This window comes from Carcharodon carcharias, chromosome 14 (genome assembly GCF_017639515.1).
Source record: "Carcharodon carcharias isolate sCarCar2 chromosome 14, sCarCar2.pri, whole genome shotgun sequence".
Classification (NCBI taxonomy): Eukaryota; Metazoa; Chordata; class Chondrichthyes; order Lamniformes; family Lamnidae; genus Carcharodon; species Carcharodon carcharias.
The window spans coordinates 63714252-63734692 of NC_054480.1; the positions used below are offsets into that span (position 1 = coordinate 63714252).

The 20441-nt window shown below is 41.0% G+C and overlaps 1 protein-coding gene across 7 annotated transcripts in view; it reads right to left on the reverse strand.

The window, feature by feature from the left end:
• The window catches only part of LOC121286943 (ankyrin repeat domain-containing protein SOWAHA-like), a 141864-nt gene extending 121689 nt beyond the window's left edge, over positions 1-20175 (reverse strand). For 4 of the 7 annotated variants that reach the window (XM_041204261.1, XM_041204262.1, XM_041204258.1 and 1 more), the window contains exons 1-2: positions 19927-20172; positions 5551-5612 (exon numbers count right to left, since the gene is read on the reverse strand). In XM_041204261.1, coding sequence (XP_041060195.1) covers positions 5551-5612; positions 19927-20068 — 204 coding nt within the window. In that variant the 5' untranslated portion in view covers positions 20069-20172. Of the gene's footprint in view, positions 1-5550; positions 5613-19926 lie in introns of all 7 variants that reach the window. The other 3 variants (XR_005945119.1, XM_041204263.1, XM_041204264.1) reach the window with 3 other exon arrangements.
• Positions 20176-20441: the final 266 nt, after the last annotated feature.

The window sequence follows — 20441 nt, forward strand, 5'->3', positions numbered from 1 at the left end:
ATTGGAGGAACAGCACCTCATCTTCCAATTAGATACTTTATAGCCTTCCAGGCTTAACATTGAGTTCAACAACTTCAGACCATGAACTCTCCTCCATATTTACCCCTTTTTTAATCCAATTGTTGTTTTTCAGTTTTAATTTTAATTTGTAAAAGAAAATATTATTATGGAATACTGTGAAGCAGGCTTGTGGGGGTTGTGTGTATGTTGTGTGTGAGAGAGACTAATTTAATTAGATTGAAAACAGACTGCAAGGTTTACATCAAAGGGTTAGGTGTAAAGCAGGCACTTTTGAAGTGGAAATGAACAAACTAAGATGGGATACCTGTAGGTACAGCATGAATAGGAATTTGCCTTAGGAGATAAATGAGGAGTGAATTTTTAGCTATTGAATTTCAAAGAGAGAAAAAGGACATTTTACAACTGTCAAAGATGATAAATAAATAAAGCAAAGTTATTAAGTTTATTTTTCACGAAAGTGGTGGCCTTAAAGACAGCATGAAAAATTTTTAGATTCTGGGAAAGGTAACTTTCTTTTAAAAATTCATTCACGGGATGTGGGCTTCGCTGGCTGGGCCAGCATTTATTCCCCATCCCTGGTTGCCCTTGAGAAGGTGGTGGTGAGCTGCCTTCTTGAACCAATGTAGTCCACGAGGTGTAAGTACACCCAAAGTGCTGTTAGGGAGTTCCAGGATTTTGACCCAACGACAGTGAAGGAACGGTGATATATTTCCAAGCCAGGATGGTGAGTGACTTGGAGGGGAGCTTCCAGGTCGTGTTACCATCTATCTGTTGCCCTTGTCCTTCTAAATGGTAATGGTCGTAGGTTTGGAAGGTGCTGTCAAAGGAGCCTTGGTGAATTCCTGCAGTGCATCTTGCAGACAGTACACACTGTTGCTACTGTGTGTCAGTGTTGGAGGGGGTGAATGTTTGTGAATGTGGTGCCAATCGGGCTGCTTTGTCCTGGATGGTGGCAAGCTTCTTGATTGTTGTGGGACCTGCACTCATCCAGGCAGGTGTGGAGCATTCCATCACACTCCTGACTTGTGCCTTGTAGATAGTGGACCAGCTTTGGGGAGTCAAGAGGTGAGTTACACGTCGCATGATTCCTAGCCTCTGACCTGCTCTTGTAACCATATTATTTATATGGTTAGTCCAGGTCAGTTTCTGGTCAATGGGAATCCCCAGAATGTTGATAATGGGGGATTCAGTGATGGTAATGCCATTGAACATCAAGGGATGATGATTCGATTCTCTCTTGTTGGAGATGGTCATTGCCTGGCACTTGTGTGTCATGCGTGTTACTTGCCACTTGTCAGTCCAAGCCCGGATATCATCCAGGTCTTGCTGCATTTGAACATGAACTGCTTCAGTATTCCAAGGAGTCACAAATGGTGCTGAACATTCTGCAATCATCAGCGAACATCCCCACTTCTACCTTATGATGGAAGGAAGGTCAATGATGAAGCAGCTGAAAATAGTTGGGCCGAGGACACTACCCTGAGGAACTCCTGCAGTGATATCCAGTGAGATGACTGACCTCCAACAACCACAACCATCTTCCTTTGTGCTAGATATGACTCCAACCAGCGAAGAGTTTTTCCCCAGATTCCCATTGACTCCAGTTCTGCTAGGGCTCCTTGATGCCACAATTAGTCAAATGCTGCCTTGATGTTAAGGGCAGTCACTCTTACCTCCCCTCGGGAGTTCAGCTCTTTTGTCCATGTTTGAACCAAGGCTGTAATGAGGTCAGGAGCCGGGTGGCCCTGGCGGAACCCAAACTGGGCAACAGTGAGCAGGATATTGCTACGCAAATGCCGCTTGATAGCACTGTTGATGACCCCTTCTATTACTTTACTGATGATCGAGAGTAGACTGATGGGGTGTTAATTGGCCAGGTTGGATTTGTCCTGCTTTGTGTGTACAGGGCATAACTGGGCAATTTTCCACATAGCCAGGTAGTTGCCAGTGTTGTAGTTGTACTGGAATAGCTTGTCTAGAGGTGTGGGGAGTTCTGGAGCACAAGTCTTCAGTACTATTGCCAGAATATTGGCAGGGCCCATAGCCTTTGCAGTATCCAGTGCCTTCAGCCATTTCTTGATATCACGTGGATTGAATTAAATTGGCTGGAAACTGGGATCTGTGATGCTGGGGACCTCTGGAGGAGGCAGAGATGGATTTTCCACTGAGCAGTTCTGGCTGAATGTTGTAGCAAATGCTTCAGCCTTATCTTTTGCACTGATATTGAGGATGGGAATATTTGCGGTGCCTCCCCCTCCAGTGAGCTGTTTATTTGTCTATCACCATTCGTGACTGGCGGTGACAGGATTGCAGAGCTTAGATCTGATCCGTTGGTTGTGGGATCGCGTAGCCCTGTCTATCACTGGCTGCTTATGCTGTTTGTCACGGAAGTAGTCCTGTGTTATAGCTTCACCAGGTTGAGACCTCATTTTTAGGTCTGCCTGGTGCTGTTTATGGCATGCCGTCCAGCACTCTTCATTGAACCAGGGTTGATCCCTTGGCTTGATGGTAATGGTAAAGTGGGGGAGATGAAGGGCCGTGAGGTTCCAAAGGAGCTTTCATGGACAGTTAAGAACAATGGGTTTAAAAATGAAAGGGGGAAAAATGTATTTAAGGATAGACTGAAAGCTGTATGAGCTGTGTGGCCATATGATTTTGAAGAGTGTGCTGTGTGAGCATAGCCCTGTGAAGTAAGCAGCTTCTAGCCACTCCAGAGAAGTATCTAATGTTCTAGAAAGCAAAGTTTTGTCACAAGCCTTGGATTTCCATTGCCAAGTGAGAGGGAAATACTTCCCCTCTAGCAACAGTGGGCACCTTGCAGTAATATTACTGGATGTTTTATAAATTAAGAATCCATTGGGACTGTTGCCTGGAAATGGGTATTTATTCCTGAGTCTTGCTAAGTGGAAATCTTTTGGGAAATGTTATGAGTAAATTTAACTGCGTAACTGTAATCTTGTGTCTTTAAGTTTTCTTTTGTTAATAAATGTCTTAATTTAATATTTAAAATCTACAAAGGTGGTAGTGGAATCTTTACATCTGACTTCAGTATACGTACCTTCTCATAATAAATACAAATTGCAAAATCATTATGACGGCCAAGTTTCCCTTTGGAATTTAGTCAGCTCAGCAAATACCACCTGCCATCTCATATCAAATTGTAATTAAAATTTATTTTTATTTATTTATTCATTTAAAATCCTTTTTCCCCAAGCCCACCTCCACAGGGTCATCTACCACTGGTTTCTATGTGGGGCTTTCACAGAGCACTGACCTTTGTTCTGCTATTAGCACATTCTGCACTTCCCTTTATGCCACTATCAGCACCTTCTTTACTCTTTACCACTACCATTAATACTTCTTTTAACTTGTGCCCATGACACCTTAATTAATCTCTCCTTGCCTACCTATCCCTGGCCATCTATCTTCCCCCACCCCTTCTTAAACAGTATAAAATCCATCACATTTCTATTTCTCTTTAGCTCTAAAGAAGTCATATGGATTCGAAACGTTAACTGTTTCTCTCTCCACAGGTGCTGCTAGAGCTGCTGAGTTTTTCTGGCATTTTTTGTTTTTATTTCAGGTTTCTAGCATTCACAGTATTCTGCTTTCTTCATAATTTTGAAATTGGCATTTATGCAAATTAATAATGGTTAGTTAGCATTTTTTGCCGATATAAGTGACTGCCAGTTTTAAGTGGCGGGAACTGTTTCCAGTTGAGTGCATTTACTCTTTTGTCAGAAATTTCCACACTCAGGTGGAACTACCCGCTTGCTATACTGTGTACAGTATGTGAATTGGACTCAGCCTCACCAAACACTCAGATCAGGTGAATAGAATGCAGTTTTGAGTTGTCCTGTAACCTCACTGAAAAAGTACATCCTACTGCACTAATGTAATAGTTCTATTTTCCAGATCAGGTGTTTCTTTATTCTTATTTATTATTAAAGTAGGACTGTAATTGGATAATGATCTGGCAAATTTAAAATGTGTAAAACAGGATAAAGTGATTACTCCGAGAGTATAATTAACAAAATAACAAGCGAGCAAGATTGGTCAACGATATGTGATTATGACATTGGTGTAAACAGAGTACTGATGGAATAAAAATATAACAACTCTTAAGTTATTAGTATTGTTTAATCTTGCACAGAGAACAATTACAATAGTACATGTCAATCTTAGAAATATCCAGTTGTCGTGTTTTTACAAATATCACTGCCAACTTTCTCCCTTCCTCTCCTGGAGGAGCTGTCTCTTGCTATGGTATGGTTTTAAAGGCGTAGACACCCATCAATACCCTACATTTCTGAAAGGTTTTACTTGCTAGCCAGATGTTGTCCTCACCCAATGCTCACACATGCTTACACAAAAGCTGGAGGGTGGTGGGGTGAAAAATCACTGAATAATAGGAGTGAAAACCCTACAAAATTATCACATCTAGTTTGGGGAGAATGAGGTCAACCATCATATTACTACTACTAGCATTTCTGTAGTACCTTTAATGGGTACAATGATCCAATATCCTTCACAGGAACATTAATACACAATTCTGGATTATTGCACATCCCCAATTATCATGTAACATAGCTTCAACTGCCTAGGCCCCGAGCTCTGGAATTCCCTAACTAACCCTCCGGTCCTCTTTCTCTCTCCCTTTAAGGCATTCTTTAAGACCGACTTCTTTAACAAAGTTATTAGTCATTTTCCCTAACATCTCATGTGGCTTGGAGTCAAACTTAGTTTAATAACTCCCCTGTGAAGCTCTCTGCAACATAAATGCAAGTCATAATCATTGTTGGTGGTGGTTATAGAACTAGAGGACCTTAGAGATAAAAAGGGACAAGGCCATGGAGGGATTTGAAAAACAGGATGAGAAATTTTAAATTGAGGCATCGTCAGACCAGCTTCCAAGCTAGATCAGTGAGCACAGGGGTGATGAGTGAACATGTCTTGGTGAGTTATGATAAGGACAACTGAATTTTTGATAAGGTTGGTGATGCAGGTGCCAGTTGGAAGACTGGCCAGGAGAGCAATGGCATGGTCAAATGTTGACTTAACAAAAGCATTTATCGTAAAGTGCGCTAATTTAGCACGGATGAGAATCAAACTTTGGTTTGTATGGGTCATTTACACACTATAAAATTAGCTCAGAAGATATCAGTATAGCATTCTAAAAGCTCTATAGCCTTCATTTTCAGCCCTGCTGAAACAAACATTCTTTGACCCTATTCTTTGGTCCATCTAACAGTAAAAGAAAAAAGTTAATAGCATCTGCTGGTTTATGCTTAGCTAACTGCAATTCTTTCTGGCTAGAAGCACTTGCAACTGTGCAAAATTATGCATTTACACTCATTCAACATCTTTTATGGATTTCCTCTACTGGTGATATGCAGTTGGCCAGTTGGGTGTAACCAAAAAATGGGTTCAGCTGGAAAGGACAAGCAGAAACTGCAGATGTGTGAAAGAGGGAAAGGGCAAGAGCTAGTTAGATATTTAAATAAATAATGCAATCTAACCAATACTTACATCTTCCTGCTTAACCAGTGCAATCTTGTTGACAATATCTTTGAAGACATCACGATATTTAGCTGCAGAAAAGTAACATTTATTTTAGTGCTGTTTACACTGACTCCAATCTTAAACATATAATAATTATATTTTTAAAACATTTATAATAGTGGTACAAGATACTGTATGGCTGACTTCATACAATAAACCAAAGACTGTTATCAATGTCTTACCATTTGCCTACAGCTTCCATATCAACTATCCTAATTTGAAATTTTGCCATAGGAATTAACTGACCACAGCTGATGCTATCTAAAATATGTTTAAAGCAATTTCAACCTAAAAAAAAACCCTTAGAGCTTTCTGTTCTTCCATTGTATTGAGAGTATAGTTACGTAAACTTCAAAGTGAGTGTAGGTGCAAAACCTATAAGGTGCAATTAAAGACTAGATTTTATAATAGGGGCACTGAGTATAAATTCAGTGAGCTGAATTTGCACAGGACATTGGTTAGGCCACAAATTGAGTGGTACTCAATTATATGAAAAATATTAGAGACATAAAAAAATTCTCATGAATCTTTGCATGCTCTAAGATAAGGTAAGCTCAAATGCTGCTCCTAATTCTCTTCTTCCTAGCTCTCCTTTTTGAATCAACACTCTTCCAACGTAAATGTGTGAACTCACGTGGAATGTAATTATGTCTGTATAACTTGATTCAGCTTTCTGACTCTCTTTCTGACAATATGACATGACTCACATATCTCCCTCTCTCTCCCTCGAGGGGTGTCAGCCTTCAGGCAAATGTTTACAATCCTCCAACATAAACTTATAACAACAATCCATATGTACTGATGTATTTGAACCTCGCAATTGTCATAAATGCTGTGATCATGACCATTTGTATTGTGTGAATGGTTTCGAAATAAATAAATGTCAACAGAAATGAAGTTAAATGTAAGAAAAGGGTGCAAAAAAAAACTGGGATTTTTCCACTTGAGCAAGATATTTATGGGATAACCACTGCAAGGCATAGTACATTTATACACCAACGTGAACTACCATTTGAGCCTCTCCAATGCGTGTAAAATAAATAATTTGATGACTGAAGATAACTTCTAAATGGTAAAAAGGGTGAGGGCTCATAAAGTAAGTGAAGAAGCGAGAACAAAATCTCATTGTCTGAGGAATTTGAGGACCTGAAAATATTTCAGCACCACCCAGATTATAGTTAATTTAATCCAGTCATCATGATGCAGCTACAGGATCTTTCTGCTTCAAACTGTACTCTTGCATAACAGCAGTATATCCATGCTTCTGAAAGACTGCCACTCAAGGCCATTCACATTTACGCAGCTTGATTCAATTGGTAGGACTTGCATCCGAGTGAATGGGTTGTCAATTCAAGTGCTATTGTAGATGGAAGCCTATTCCATTATAGCACAGTATTGAGAAAGTGCTGAATTGCAGTTGAGACATTAAAGGTTCTGTTCAGATGGAGCAGAGTTCCCCTGGTGCCCTAGCTAACATTTCTATCAACAAACAGCAAAAAAAATCAACTATTCATTCATTCAGTTGCTGTTTGTGGAACCTTGATGAGTGCAAACTGGCAACCACACCTGTCCGCTATATTGCTCCAATAGATGACCACACCATAAACAGTACCCATTTGAAACACATAAGCAACAAAAACTCACTTAAGTGGAAGCAACTTCCCAATGCAATTAGTCATGCCACTAAACACGTAACAAATCTCTCTGATCATATACTCTCAGAAAGCAAGGAGTTTGTTCTTGCACAAGGTTTCAATTTTGTTGTGCCTTCATCCCAAATCAAACAGGAAGAGGCATTAGCCGAGTTTGAACTGCTCTTCGCCCAACTATCCCGCCGCAAACCAGTGTCAAATGAAGACACCAAATCCTTGAAAGTGCGCCTAGCTGACCTAACGTACACATACAGCGTGATTCCAAATGACCTGTCCGACTTTCATATGCAACACGAATGTCTTACAACATTGTGAAACCTTAAGACCAACCGGGACATACACATCCGTAAACCTAACAAAGGGAGGCATATAGTCATCCTTAACAAATGTGACTATATCAAAAAAATGCACACCATTCTTAGTGACAGGTCCAAATTTGTATGCATTGGACCTGCCGCTCAACATGACCAGACAGCCTTGCTCGAAAGTAAGCTAAAAAAAAAATTGCTGGACTTGCGTAACAGCGATGAGCTACCGCGTGATATACGTGACAGGGTTTGTCCTCAGAGTTCACTACATCTGCATTTGTCCCAAGACACACAAAATTATGTCCCTCTATGCCCCATCTTATCTATGACTAGATCTGCACAACAGGATTTGGCCAAATGGTTGGGCAAATTGTTACAGCCAGTTTTGACTAAGCTTTCCAAATATATGGTGAAGGACTCTTTCACATTTGCAAAGGCCATAGAGCATTTGCATATCGATAGCAATGTGCTTATTTGACATTGCTAGCCTATTCACCAATGTTCCACTTAAGGAAGCCATAGATATTTGCATTGCAGCATTATATCATGGCAATTTAGACCCGCCACCGCTGCGTGAATCAGTATTCATTGAACCTATCAACGTGGAAACTCACACAGTTTAGTTTTAATGGCACCATGTATGCTCAAATAGATATTGTTGCCTTGGGATCCCCTCTAGGCCCAGCTCTCACAAACATCTTTGTTGGGTTCCATGAGAAACATATCGTTGAAGAAATGATATCTAGCCTCCTACCCCTTGCATATTTCCAATATATGGATGATATGTTTGCTATATTTAAATCCATGCATGTAACAATTTTCTAACATGTCTTAATGGGCTCCATCCTGCGCTCAAATTCACCTATGAAATAGAGCAGTCAAATGAACTCCCCTTCCTTGATGTACTCATTGAGAAATCAGCCAGGGGATTCTCTAATACGGTCTACTGCAAGCCTACCTTCACTAGTCAATACATGCATTGGGATTCTTGCAGTTCCACAACCTATAAGACTGGTAAACAGGGCCCAAGCCAGTTGCTCACCATGCAAGCGTGATGCTGAAATCGGGCACATCAAAGGCATCCTGCAGGATAATGGCTACCTTGATCAGAGCATTTCACACTGTATATCATGCAAACTCATGAACAGGCTTAAGGCTGTCACTTTCAGATCTGAAAAGTAACCTCAGGTTACCCTGGAAGAGTAAGGTATCTCAAAAATATGAGCAACAGGTGAACTGTTTCACGCTCCTACTGTGCAGTAGCAACATGAGTGGTATTTGCCACTGACAGGATGCTGTTGTCAAGCCAAAATGATGTTCTGGCTACCACACAAATGAGTAATGTGGTATATGAATTCCAGTGCCAGTGTGATGCTAGGTATGTAGGCCTTACATCCCAAAGACTGGCGATTGTATCAAACAGCATGTCCCAGCTGCTGTTCGCATCAGGCAGGGAACAGACCATATCCAGCCAGCCCATGCTTGCAAAACTCAAAACAGAGTCCAATGTCTGATGTAATTCTGCGATTGGACAACATGTGCTAAATAATCCTTAATGTGCTAAGAATTATGCTAATAATCAATTTAAGATAATCTGTCGAGCTTGCAATGTGGCACATTTGCGTGTACTGGAAGCTCCATATATTAATACACAGGGCTCTGTTCTTGAAGGCAGAAAGAACATGTACATACATTGTGCCTGTTTTAGCTAAACAAAATAAGTGACAGCCATTCATTGACTCGTTCCTCAGGGCAATGCCTTGACTAATCAGGGTCATGCAGCCTGGTTTAAATTTCAAACAATGCTTGGCAGTTAACTGTCAGTCACCATCAATGGTGCATTCTCCACGGCAACGCCACTTGCCAACCAATTCGGACAGTTCCATACACTGCTCCTTACTCCAAAGCAAAATTGCAGACCATATTTATTTGTCTGCTATAATCATAAATTGGGAAAAAATTAGTTTGTACATCATAAATTAGATCATATTCTTTTATAACAAAAGATGCTATCTCTCTGGAAGAACCCAAAAGAAATGTAAGGGCATTCAAATATAGGACAATGCTGCTGCGACAGATTTGGTAAATTAAATTGAGTATTCTTCCTCTACTTTTCTAATACTCTGATGTGAAAATAGGCAGAATCTCTTGTGCCTCTAAAATTGGGCTAGATATCATAAAGACTCCATGTAAAGTTAATGAGGGTGCACATACACATTGCCTACAATATTAGCTGACTTTACATTTCATTGTTTGCAATTAATGAACTGCAACAATTGCTGACAAAACCCTTTACCTAGCTCAAAATCTAAAATACACAATCCAATTAGGACTTAGATCAAAACGTTGAATGGCTGAAATGCAGATAAAACCTCTCTGGCAGTCATTTAATATTCAACAAAACAGGGAATTCATCCTCAATCTCAGGCTTTTCAGAATATAAACAAGTCAAACTGGGCAAAATTCCAATGTTTATCACATCTAAACCTGAATAATAAAACATGATTCTTCTGGGATCTTCTCACATAAAGTGGCTGTCTCCCTTGTTATTCAAAAAAGACACTGTCACCTTTTTCAACAGTTACACATTAGCTCTTGCATGACATTAGATACCTGCTTCTGCATCACTGTTGCCCAGAAACATAAGCAATCCAAAAAAATCTGAAAATGAACCCATCCACTTAGCACAAGCATCGCAATGCCCCTTTGCATGTCAGTTAATCGGAAAGATAACTGTGCTATAACAGGGATACCACAATATCTGTTGTCAGGAAATTGCTACAGCTTATGATTAAGGATAAAGTGACTGAACACCTTGAAAATTTTCAGCTGATTGGAGAGCTAGCATGGATTTGTAAAGGATAGATCATACCTAATAAATCTAACTAAATTTATTGAAAAGGTAACTAAAGTAGTGACAGTGAAATGTTTATGGATTTTGTTTCTACTTCCAGAAGGCATTTGATAAAGTCCCTCATTAGAGACTCCTAGCTACAGTTGAAGCTCATAGAATTGAGGACAAATCACTGACCTGGTAAGGAAATTGGCTGAGTGGGAGGAAAGAGAGTAGGGGATAATGGACAGGTACTTTGATTGACAGGATGTGACTAGTAACATCCTACAGGGATCTCCACTGGGGCCTCCACTATTCACTGCATTTATTAACGACTTATATATAGCTGGATAGAGAGCCACATATCCAAGTTTTCCGATGACACAAAGGTGGATGGCATTGATAGGAGCGTAGATGGAAACATAATATTATAAAGATGTTACTCGATAAGTGAATGGTGGGCAAAACTGACAAGTATGTTTCAGTGTAGGCATGTGTTAAGATCATCCACTTTGGACCAAAAAAGGGATGGATCAAGAGTGCTTTCTAAACAGTGAAAACCTTGAAACAGTGGAAGTTTAAAAAAGCTTATGTGTCCATGTACATAGATCATTAAAATATCATGAACAGGTACAGAAAATAACCAAAAAGACTAAAGCATTGCTGGCCTTCATATTTAGAACTGCAATTAGTCTTGGTGAGGTCAAACCTGGTGTACTGTGAACAGTTCAATACACCACACTGCAGGAAGAAGACATTGGTCTTGGAAGAGTAACATCTTAGATTTACTAGAATGGTACCTGGACCTCAAGGATTAAATTATGAGGAGAGATTATACAAACTAGGGTTGCTTCCTCTGAGACGTAAAAGATAATCCAATACTTGGAGCACAGAGCAATTCTGGGCACCATATCTAAGGAAGGATATATTGGCCTTGCAGGGAGTGTAGCATTGATTTACTCGAATGGTACCTGGACTCCTTGAGTTAAATTACAAACCAGATGTCACTGGTTCCCATTAGAAGGTGGTAACTGATAATTTCTCTCTATATGCACTACTTCGGCAGGTTTGGGAATCTCGGACTGGGGGATATAGCCTTAAAATTAGAGCTAGGTCTTTCAGGAGTGAATTTAGGCAATACTTTTACAAAGGGTGGTAGAAGTATGAAGCTCCTTTCCATAAATGACAGTTGATTGGTCAACAGTTAATATTAAATCTGAGATTTTTGTTAACTGAAGGTATTAAGCGATATGAAGCAAAGGTGGATATTTAACGTTAGGTCACAGATCACACATGATCTTATGGAATAGCAGAACAGACTTGAGGGGCTAAATGTATGGTTGCCACTTATTGCTACCAAACTGGACCTCAGCAAAAGCAGTTTTGTGCACCAATCGGAGTGCTTCAACAACACGAAGCATGGTGTTACCCGGTAAATTTACAACCAAGCTACTTCCTCACAGTTTCAGCTGTGTCATCAAAGAGAATCTCCATAAGAGGAAAGAGTGTTCATGGAACAGAAAGTGTGCAATTTATTGCTGTGCATACAGACTTTGTAGTTATTTCAAATTGTGCTTTTACTAGTAATCGAGGAACAAATTGCCTATCTATAGGTCAGGAAATGCAGTATTGGGGATAGGCAAAGCAATGACATTTTGCACTGAACTAAATCATGAAAAGTTATTGGAATCGTAAATCAATACAAAAAAAGGTAAACTCTCTCTCTTTGCGTTTCCTGTGGCAGCATTCAAGAGTTTTGTAGAGCAGCATACACTCTCATTTTTGCCAATTCTTCTAGTCAATATTGGCATAAAAACCATACATATGGCATGAGAATGTGCATCAGGGAGAGGTCCTTAAAACAAAGAAGATTTCTGAAGTATGTAAAGCTCATGCGTGTACTGAATGGCTGCACGCTTAGCTTTTCAATAAATGTATGTACGCAAATAAACACAGCTCAACTGATGAGCCACATTGAAGACTTTAATTTTGTCCAGTGCTTCGTAAACTAAAGCAACTGCACTATTATTTCAACACAACATTTTGAAAGCTCCACTCAAATTATTAACTTTGAGAAATATGTCATATTAAATGCTGATTGTAAACAGCAGGCTGCTCAGTCGCAACTTGAAAACAGTGGTTCCAGCAATGTTAGTGTGAGCTAAGAGGAATGCAATAATTTTTTGAAAAAGATAAACATATTGCAGCCCACCCACCATAGATTGTGATACTATGTTAGACCACATAAAACTCAGACTCAGTTCCCAGTCTGGTGGGTTTAGGTATTTAACTGGGGTAGCAAGTCAGACTGCCTTAAGAATCATGCTTTTACTAGTAATCGAGGAACAAGTTGCCTGTCTATGTTTTAGGCCAGGAAATGCTGCATTGGGGAAGGGCAAAGCAATGATACTTTGCACTGAAATAAATCATGAAAAGTTACTGGAATCGTAAATCGATTCAAAAAAAAAGTAAACTCTCACTATTTGCATTTCCTGTGGCAGCATTCAAGGGTTTTGCAGAGCAGTATACACCCTCACCAAAATAGAGGGGGATCCAAAAAATGAAAATCAAGCGATCTTTTAGGAATACAGATTCTGAAAATTAGTCAATGCCAGCTTATTAGCCAATTAGACAATATGGTTTGATGGTGTTATTTTACATTTCAAAACATGTGACTTGAGAAATACTGTAACCAACGATTCCAACTCCACCACCTTCCCCCACACAAACCCAACCCAGGTAAAGGTTTCACTTCAATCAAAAGTTCTCACTGTCATGGAAGAATAGATATAGAACACAGAGATAAAAACAAAAAAACTGCGGATGCTGGAAATCCAAAACAAAAACAGAATTACCTGGAAAAACTCAGCAGGTCTGGCAGCATCGGCGGAGAAGAAAAGAGTTGACGTTTCGAGTCCTCATGACCCTTCGACAGAACTTGAGTTCGAGTCCAAGAAAGAGTTGAAATATAAGCTGGTTTAAGGTGTGTGTGTGGGGGGCGGAGAGAGAGAGAGAGAGAGAGGTGGAGGGGCGGGGGGGGGGTGTGGTTGTAGGGACAAACAAGCAGTGATAGAAGCAGATCATCAAAAGATGTCAACGACAATAGTACAGTAGAACACATTGGTGTTAAAGTTAAAGTTGGTGATATTATCTAAACGAATGTGCTAATTAAGAATGGATGGTAGGGCACTGAAGGTATAGCTCTAGTGGGGTTTTTTTTTTATAATGGAAATAGGTGGGAAAAGGAAAATCTTTATAATTTATTGGAAAAAAAGAAAGGGGGAAACAGAAAGGGGGTGGGGATGGGGGAGGGAGCTCACGACCTAAAGTTGTTGAATTCAATATTCAGTCCGGAAGGCTGTAAAGTCCCTAGTCGGAAGATGAGGTGTTGTTCCTCCAGTTTGTGTTGAGCTTCACTGGAACAATGTAGCAAGCCAAGAACAGACATGTGGGCAAGAGGGCAGGGTGGAGTGTTAAAATGGCAAGCGACAGGGAGGTTTGGGTCATTCTTGTGGACAGACCGCAGGTGTTCTGCAAAGCGGTCGCCCAGTTTACGTTTGGTCTCTCCAATGTAGAGGAGACCACATTGGGAGCAACGAATGCAGTAGACTAAGTTGGGGGAAATGCTGCTTCACTTGAAAGGAGTGTTTGGGTCCTTGGACGGTGAGGAGAGAGGAAGTGAAGGGGCAGGTGTTGCATCTTTTGCGTGGGCATGGGGTGGTGCCATAGGAGGAGGTTGAGGAGTAGGGGGTGATGGAGGAGTGGACCAGGGTGTCCCGGAGGGAGCGATCCCTACGGAATGCCGATAAGGGTGGTGAAGGGAAGATGTGTTTGGTGGTGGCATCATGCTGGAGTTGGCGGAAATGGCGGAGGATGATCCTTTGAATGTGGAGGCTGGTGGGGTGATAAGTGAGGACAAGGGGGACCCTATCATGTTTCTGGGAGGGAGGAGAAGGCGTGAGGCGGATGCGCGGGAGATGGCCCGGACATGGTTGAGGGCCCTGTCAACGACCGTGGGTGGAAAACCTCGGTTAAGGAAGAAGGAGGACATGTCAGAGGAACTGTTTTTGAATGTAGCATCATCGGAACAGATGCGACGGAGGCGAAGGAACTGAGAGAATGGGATGGAGTCCTTACAGGAAGCAGGGGTGTGAGGAGCTGTAGTCGAGATAGCTGTGGGAGTCGGTGGGTTTGTAATGGATATTGGTGGACAGTCTATCACCAGAGATTGAGACAGAGAGGTCAAGGAAGGGAAGGGAAGTGTCAGAGATGGACCACGTGAAAATGATGGAGGGGTGGAGATTGGAAGCAAAATTAATAAATTTTTCCAAGTCCCGACGAGAGCATGAAGCGGCACCAAAGTAATCATCGATGTACCGGAGAAAGAGTTGTGGAAGGGGGCCGGAGTAGGACTGCAACAAGGAATGTTCCACATACCCCATAAAGAGACAGGCATAGCTGGGGCCCATGTGGGTACCCATAGCCACACCTTTTATTTGGAGGAAGTGAGAGGAGTTGAAGGAGAAATTGTTCAGCATGAGAACAAGTTCAGCCAGACGGAGGAGAGTAGTGGTGGATGGGGATTGTTCGGGCCTCTGTTCGAGGAAGAAGCTAAGGGCCCTCAGACCATCCTGGTGGGGGATGGAGGTGTAGAGGGATTGGACGTCCATGGTGAAGAGGAAGCGGTTGGGGCCAGGGAACTGGAAATTGTTGATGTGACGTAAGGTGTCAGAGGAATCACGGATGTAGGTGGATAGAACACACTTGGACTATCAAGTAAGGGTACAGTGCAGTAGCATAAAGAATACACATATACCACTATACAAATATTACACATGCCATAGATGTTTTACTAACCATTGATTTGGGTTTAAGATTCAATAAGAATCAATATCAAAAATTTTAATCAAAGTTTTTAAATTCTGCTAGCAGGTAGACTCATGATCTTTATTAAAGAAAGCTAATCAATTTCCATATGATGTTATACATAGCTAGTTCTGAGGTCCAGGAGAGGTTGTGGTGTTTATTTGCTTAACCTGACCTAGTCCTTAAAGCCATTGTTCAAATACTTTCTGTGCTGAAGTGATTTTAGATTGCAAAGCCAAATAATTGTAGCCATTTGGCAACTCCTGAGGCCAATGAGAAACCAGTTGTAACAGCTTATAAATTTCTGGCTTCCACATCAGAAGAACCCATCATGCAAAGACTGACTTTCATACTCTTTCTCTAGATTTTTGGTTTACATGTTCAACGTGTGCCACTGGTAATGACTGTCTGGAGTGATACCAACATGGTCCACCTTTGGTTACCTGAATTTACTTTGCTGCTGAGTGAATCAGCACTTTAAGAATAGGGGTTTTAGGTCAATTAGCAGTGTTAGTCACTGATTTACCAGCACTGGGATATGGAAATAGACCCAAGCCTGAACAGTACAAAAGTGGATTATCAGGGTTCATTGTTATTTTAAAGCAGAACCAAATGCCAAGTATCACTGTGAAAAGAACTCCAGGGGCTAAGAGAACTAAGCAGTGAGGGACAGGGAGTACTGAGGCATAACACAGAATCAGAGATCACTGGGAGATGGAAACAAAATCCTCGGGTCTTAGAGAATCAGGACGTGCTTGAATAGCAGTCTCAATCTGCAGAATGTGAAAGAGGTTTTGGATTGGGAGTGTGCAGGAGGTGAAGGAGCCCAGGAACATTGAGGTGGGTAGAGGGTAGGTGCAACAGTATTAGGATCAGGTTCTGGCAGCCTCAAGAGAGGACGACACAAGTGACTTAAAATTGTCCTTGGCCTCTTTTGGGCTATTATGTATACAAATACATTTGTACCTTTGAGGTTCCTCTCCCAAACACCTGCGGCCTTAGAGCCAACAAGCATCCCCTCCCTTCTCCTGTCATCAGCCATTCCCTACCCTTAAGTTCTTTACTTAAAGCACAGTGTCAAGTTTCAGTTGATAAAATTCCTGAGCTGGAGGTTTGCGAAAGGTGACTATTTCTTGACAGGAACAAGAATTTGAAACAGATCCTGGATCCACTGAGTTTCCACCCCATTTACATCATGGCCCCAATTCAAATCGGGAAGGGAGGGCACACACCCACCCCTTCCACAGTTTTAGTTCCTATTTCTTGGCTGCCATAGGAATTCCAGCCAACGAGCTATGGTTAGGCCCAGCAGGAATAACAAAGAGAGCAGACATCAGTTTTGTAAAGTGTCTTAAAAATATCGCAACCATCTAAGGCAGGCAAGGTATGAAACAGGGAGTTGAGTGCCTTATAGTGCCAAAATGTTAATCCTGTGGAATAAAATTATTTTCAAATCATCGCATTAGTCCATTAATGGCCTTTTGCTCCCCTCCATCGGAACATCACCCTTCAGCTGTGATTTTCTGCTGCTTCCTTAGGGATCAACATCTCTGTCCTGCATGATTTGTTCATGCCAAGTATTGAAATGAACTGATCCCCATGATTTGTGGCCAATCATTATACTTTTCTGTACCTTTGGTGCAGAATACAGACTCCAAAATTTCAGTAACATAAAAGCAAAATACTGTGGACACTGGAAATCTGAAATAAAAACAGAAAATGCTGGAAAAACTCAGCAGGTATGGCAGCATCCGGGGAGAGAGAAAAACAGAGTTAATGTTTCAAGTGCATATGACTCGAGTCATACCAACTAAAAATGTTAACTCTGTTTCTCTCTCCACAGATGCTGTCAGACCTGCTTAGTTCTTCCAGCATTTTCTGTTTTTACTTATTCCAAAATTTCAGACCGAGTTTTAAATACACAAAAAAAACAAAGTGCTTTAAAGTTTGTTTTGGAACAACTTTCAAGATTCGCACATTTTCATTGTGGAAGACGAAAAATTTATTTGAAGCCAAAATAAAGAGAAATGTGCTTGTTGTGACTGATATGGAGAGCAGCCAATCAGGAGGAACTCTAACTTGAATTCATCTTTAGATTGCAGTTGTTGCTTAGCTAGGTTTAAAACATTTAAGAAAAAACAATACCAATCATACTGCATATAGTCATAATTCTCAGATATGCTTGGTAACTACCTTTACTGGTTCTTGAGAAAACATATCCAACTGAACCCTAGGCTTGAGTCCTCTGAGGCTGTGATGTTGAAACTTTACTGAAGATACAAGAGGATTCATCGGATAAATTTGATCATGTTGTCATGAAACGCTATCTTTAGATGCTTTTATTTTGGGCATTAGAAATTATAGCTGCAGAAAGAAAAAAATTCTGTTTAAATTGTAGAATTTGTTCACTGCCTTCTTTCTGACAGTTAAGTTCTTGTAACTTGTCATTAAGGAATGGCTGGGTTCCTAAATCCTTAGCGGTTTCATATCAGTAGCCTTACAGCCACCCTAATCATTTTTTTATTCATATATTCCCTACCCCTTCAGCTTTGATTTGCTTTTTTTAAACTTTCAATCAGCTCATTGTGACAGGAAAGTGTGAAGTTACAAGAAAGAAGCTTAAACAAATACAAGACATTTGCTTATTTATCACCAGAATGTATATCACAGTCTCAAAAAAATCTATGTAGACATGTTGCACAAGTATAAATAAACTTCAGAATGATGTGATGGCTTATCTCTCCATCTCAACTATCATCATCCTGGCTCAACTTCCTATTGCTATAACACATTACACTTTGTTTCAAATTACATTCACAATCTTACTAGAACTGCAATCTAATTTATTTTACATCCAAAATTCATATGATCCTCGCTACTTTCCATCTCCTTCACAAACCAACATGTTCCAAATCTTCAATGTGGTTCAACAGGTATCAAACTCTTATGCATTCCCCATCATGGTGAACTGCAAAAACTAAATTGTGGATTGGTGCTGAGGACAGCATTGCACAACTATCTCTCTCAAGAACTGTACTAAATTCACAGGGCCACCTATATAAACAGCAACTAAGCTTTTTTTAAAAAAAATGTAAATTCTTGACCTTGACAGTAAGGGGTACAAATCATAATGCACCCAGCACTTTTTTTGGCTTATTACTCCCAGAATTTCCTTTTCCAAATACTAATGTCTCTAATACAAATAAATCCAGGAATCAGATACTTCTGAGAAAAGGTTTAATTGGATTAGGAAGGGCAAGGCACTGAATTATACTACATTTCAGAGTTAGAAACATTGTTTATTGAAACCTAATTTAGTGAATTCCATGGAAAACAACAAGTCTCAATGAAAATACTTGACTACAGAGATAGATATAGTTATGCTTTCTCTTTTTAAAATAGGCACATCAATAAAGGCATAAAAACAAAAAACCGCAGATGCTGGAAATCCAAAACAAAAATAGAATTACCTGGAAAAACTCAGCAGGTCTGGCAGCATCGGCGGAGAAGAACAGAGTTGACGTTTCGAGTCCTGTTCTGTTGAAGGGTCATGAGGACTCGAAACGTCAACTCTTTTCTTCTCCGCCAATGCTGCCAGAACTGCTGAGTTTTTCCAGGTAATTGTGCTTTTGTTTTACATCAATAAAGGTGACTTCTGAGTGCAGTTGCACAACCAATGGCCATGGGCACAGTACCATATGCATATCTAGCCTGAGTAAAGACCATTAAGCTGTGATGGCTATTACTACTGAACCCAATTTGGCTCACAGTCAGTCTATTAGTAATCAACAGAGAGATCAGGACCAGAAAACTCTTGGTCATTTTAATTCAGGAAGCAATAAGGCTAATTATCTAGCACAACTAAACTTCTTGTCTTCAAGACCAAGGGTTGAAACACTGATCTTCTGGTCTTTATGATCCAGATATGTATTTACCCACTTGAAACACAGAAACATAGAATGATTACAATTCAGAAGGAGCCCATTGTGTTTATGCCAGCTCTTTGTAAACAGAACTATTAGCCCCACTCCCCCACAGGCCACTAAGTATTTTCTCTATTGGTGGTTATGCAATTCCCCTTCCAAAGTCAGTACTGTATTCAATCTACCTCCACCACACTCAAGTAATGCATTCCACATCTTAATTATTTTCCGTGTAAACAAGAAGTTCTTCCTCATGTCAGTATTGCTTCTTTTGCCAATCGCTTTAAATTGGTGTCCTCTGGCTTTTAACCTTTCTGCCAATGGGATTAGTTTCTTCCTACTCTGTCGAGACCCGTCATGATTTTAAGGCACCACTCATCTCCCACTCCAAAGAGTCAAGTTTAATATTGAAGTTACTCCAGCTAAGACTATGTCTCAGAATGCAGGGTTTTGGTCAATACTTTAGGGACCTTTTCAGGAACCTTAAGAGCCCATAATCAATCAACCAACCAAAAACAAACAGTACCTGCCACTAACCTCTGGCACTCAAGTACTCCCATTCCTTAACTCATCTAAATGCCACCCAACTCCCAAGGTTAAACTTCCCCCTCCCATTGTTTACCAAACCCGCGCATTCCACCAATGATTGACAGCCAGGTTGGCCATTCACACAGCCAGAAGCGTTGGCATGCGGAGCGCCGCGAGTCAACCAGGGTAGGAGCGGCTCTCCAGGAAGGCGGGCTGTCTCCTCATTCCCTCACCTTTCAGCTGCGGCTCCGGGGCGTTGATTAATTTTTTAAACCTCTCCACTAGCTCCTTGTTTTTCACTCGGCCGCCTTTCTTCGCTAAGAAGTCAATCAGAATATCTTCTTGCAGATCCTCTGCGGTCCCGCATTCCGCCATGGTTGTGTGTGCGGTAAGTAGGCGTTTGGTAGGCTCTGAAATAACGGACTCGGTGCCAAACGCCCAGCGCGCGCGCGCCGCCCGCCTCCTGCTTCAGATTGCAGCTGGCTGGCTCCGACTGTCGGTGCGCATGCGCGGCGCCCGGCCACACCTTCCGGAAACGCGCCTGCGCAACCGCCCGTCTCTTTCTCCCCCACCCCAATACCAGTGCATTCCATTGATGAAAGTCCTCAATGACATGGATAAATCAAAAGTTATCGACATTAAACCAAGGAGATCAGTGCTCAGCATAATAAAACAGGAACTTTTTTGAGTCATTTTACATCGGATATGTAGCTCAAAAACAGACTATTCAGTTTAACTAGTCTGTGCT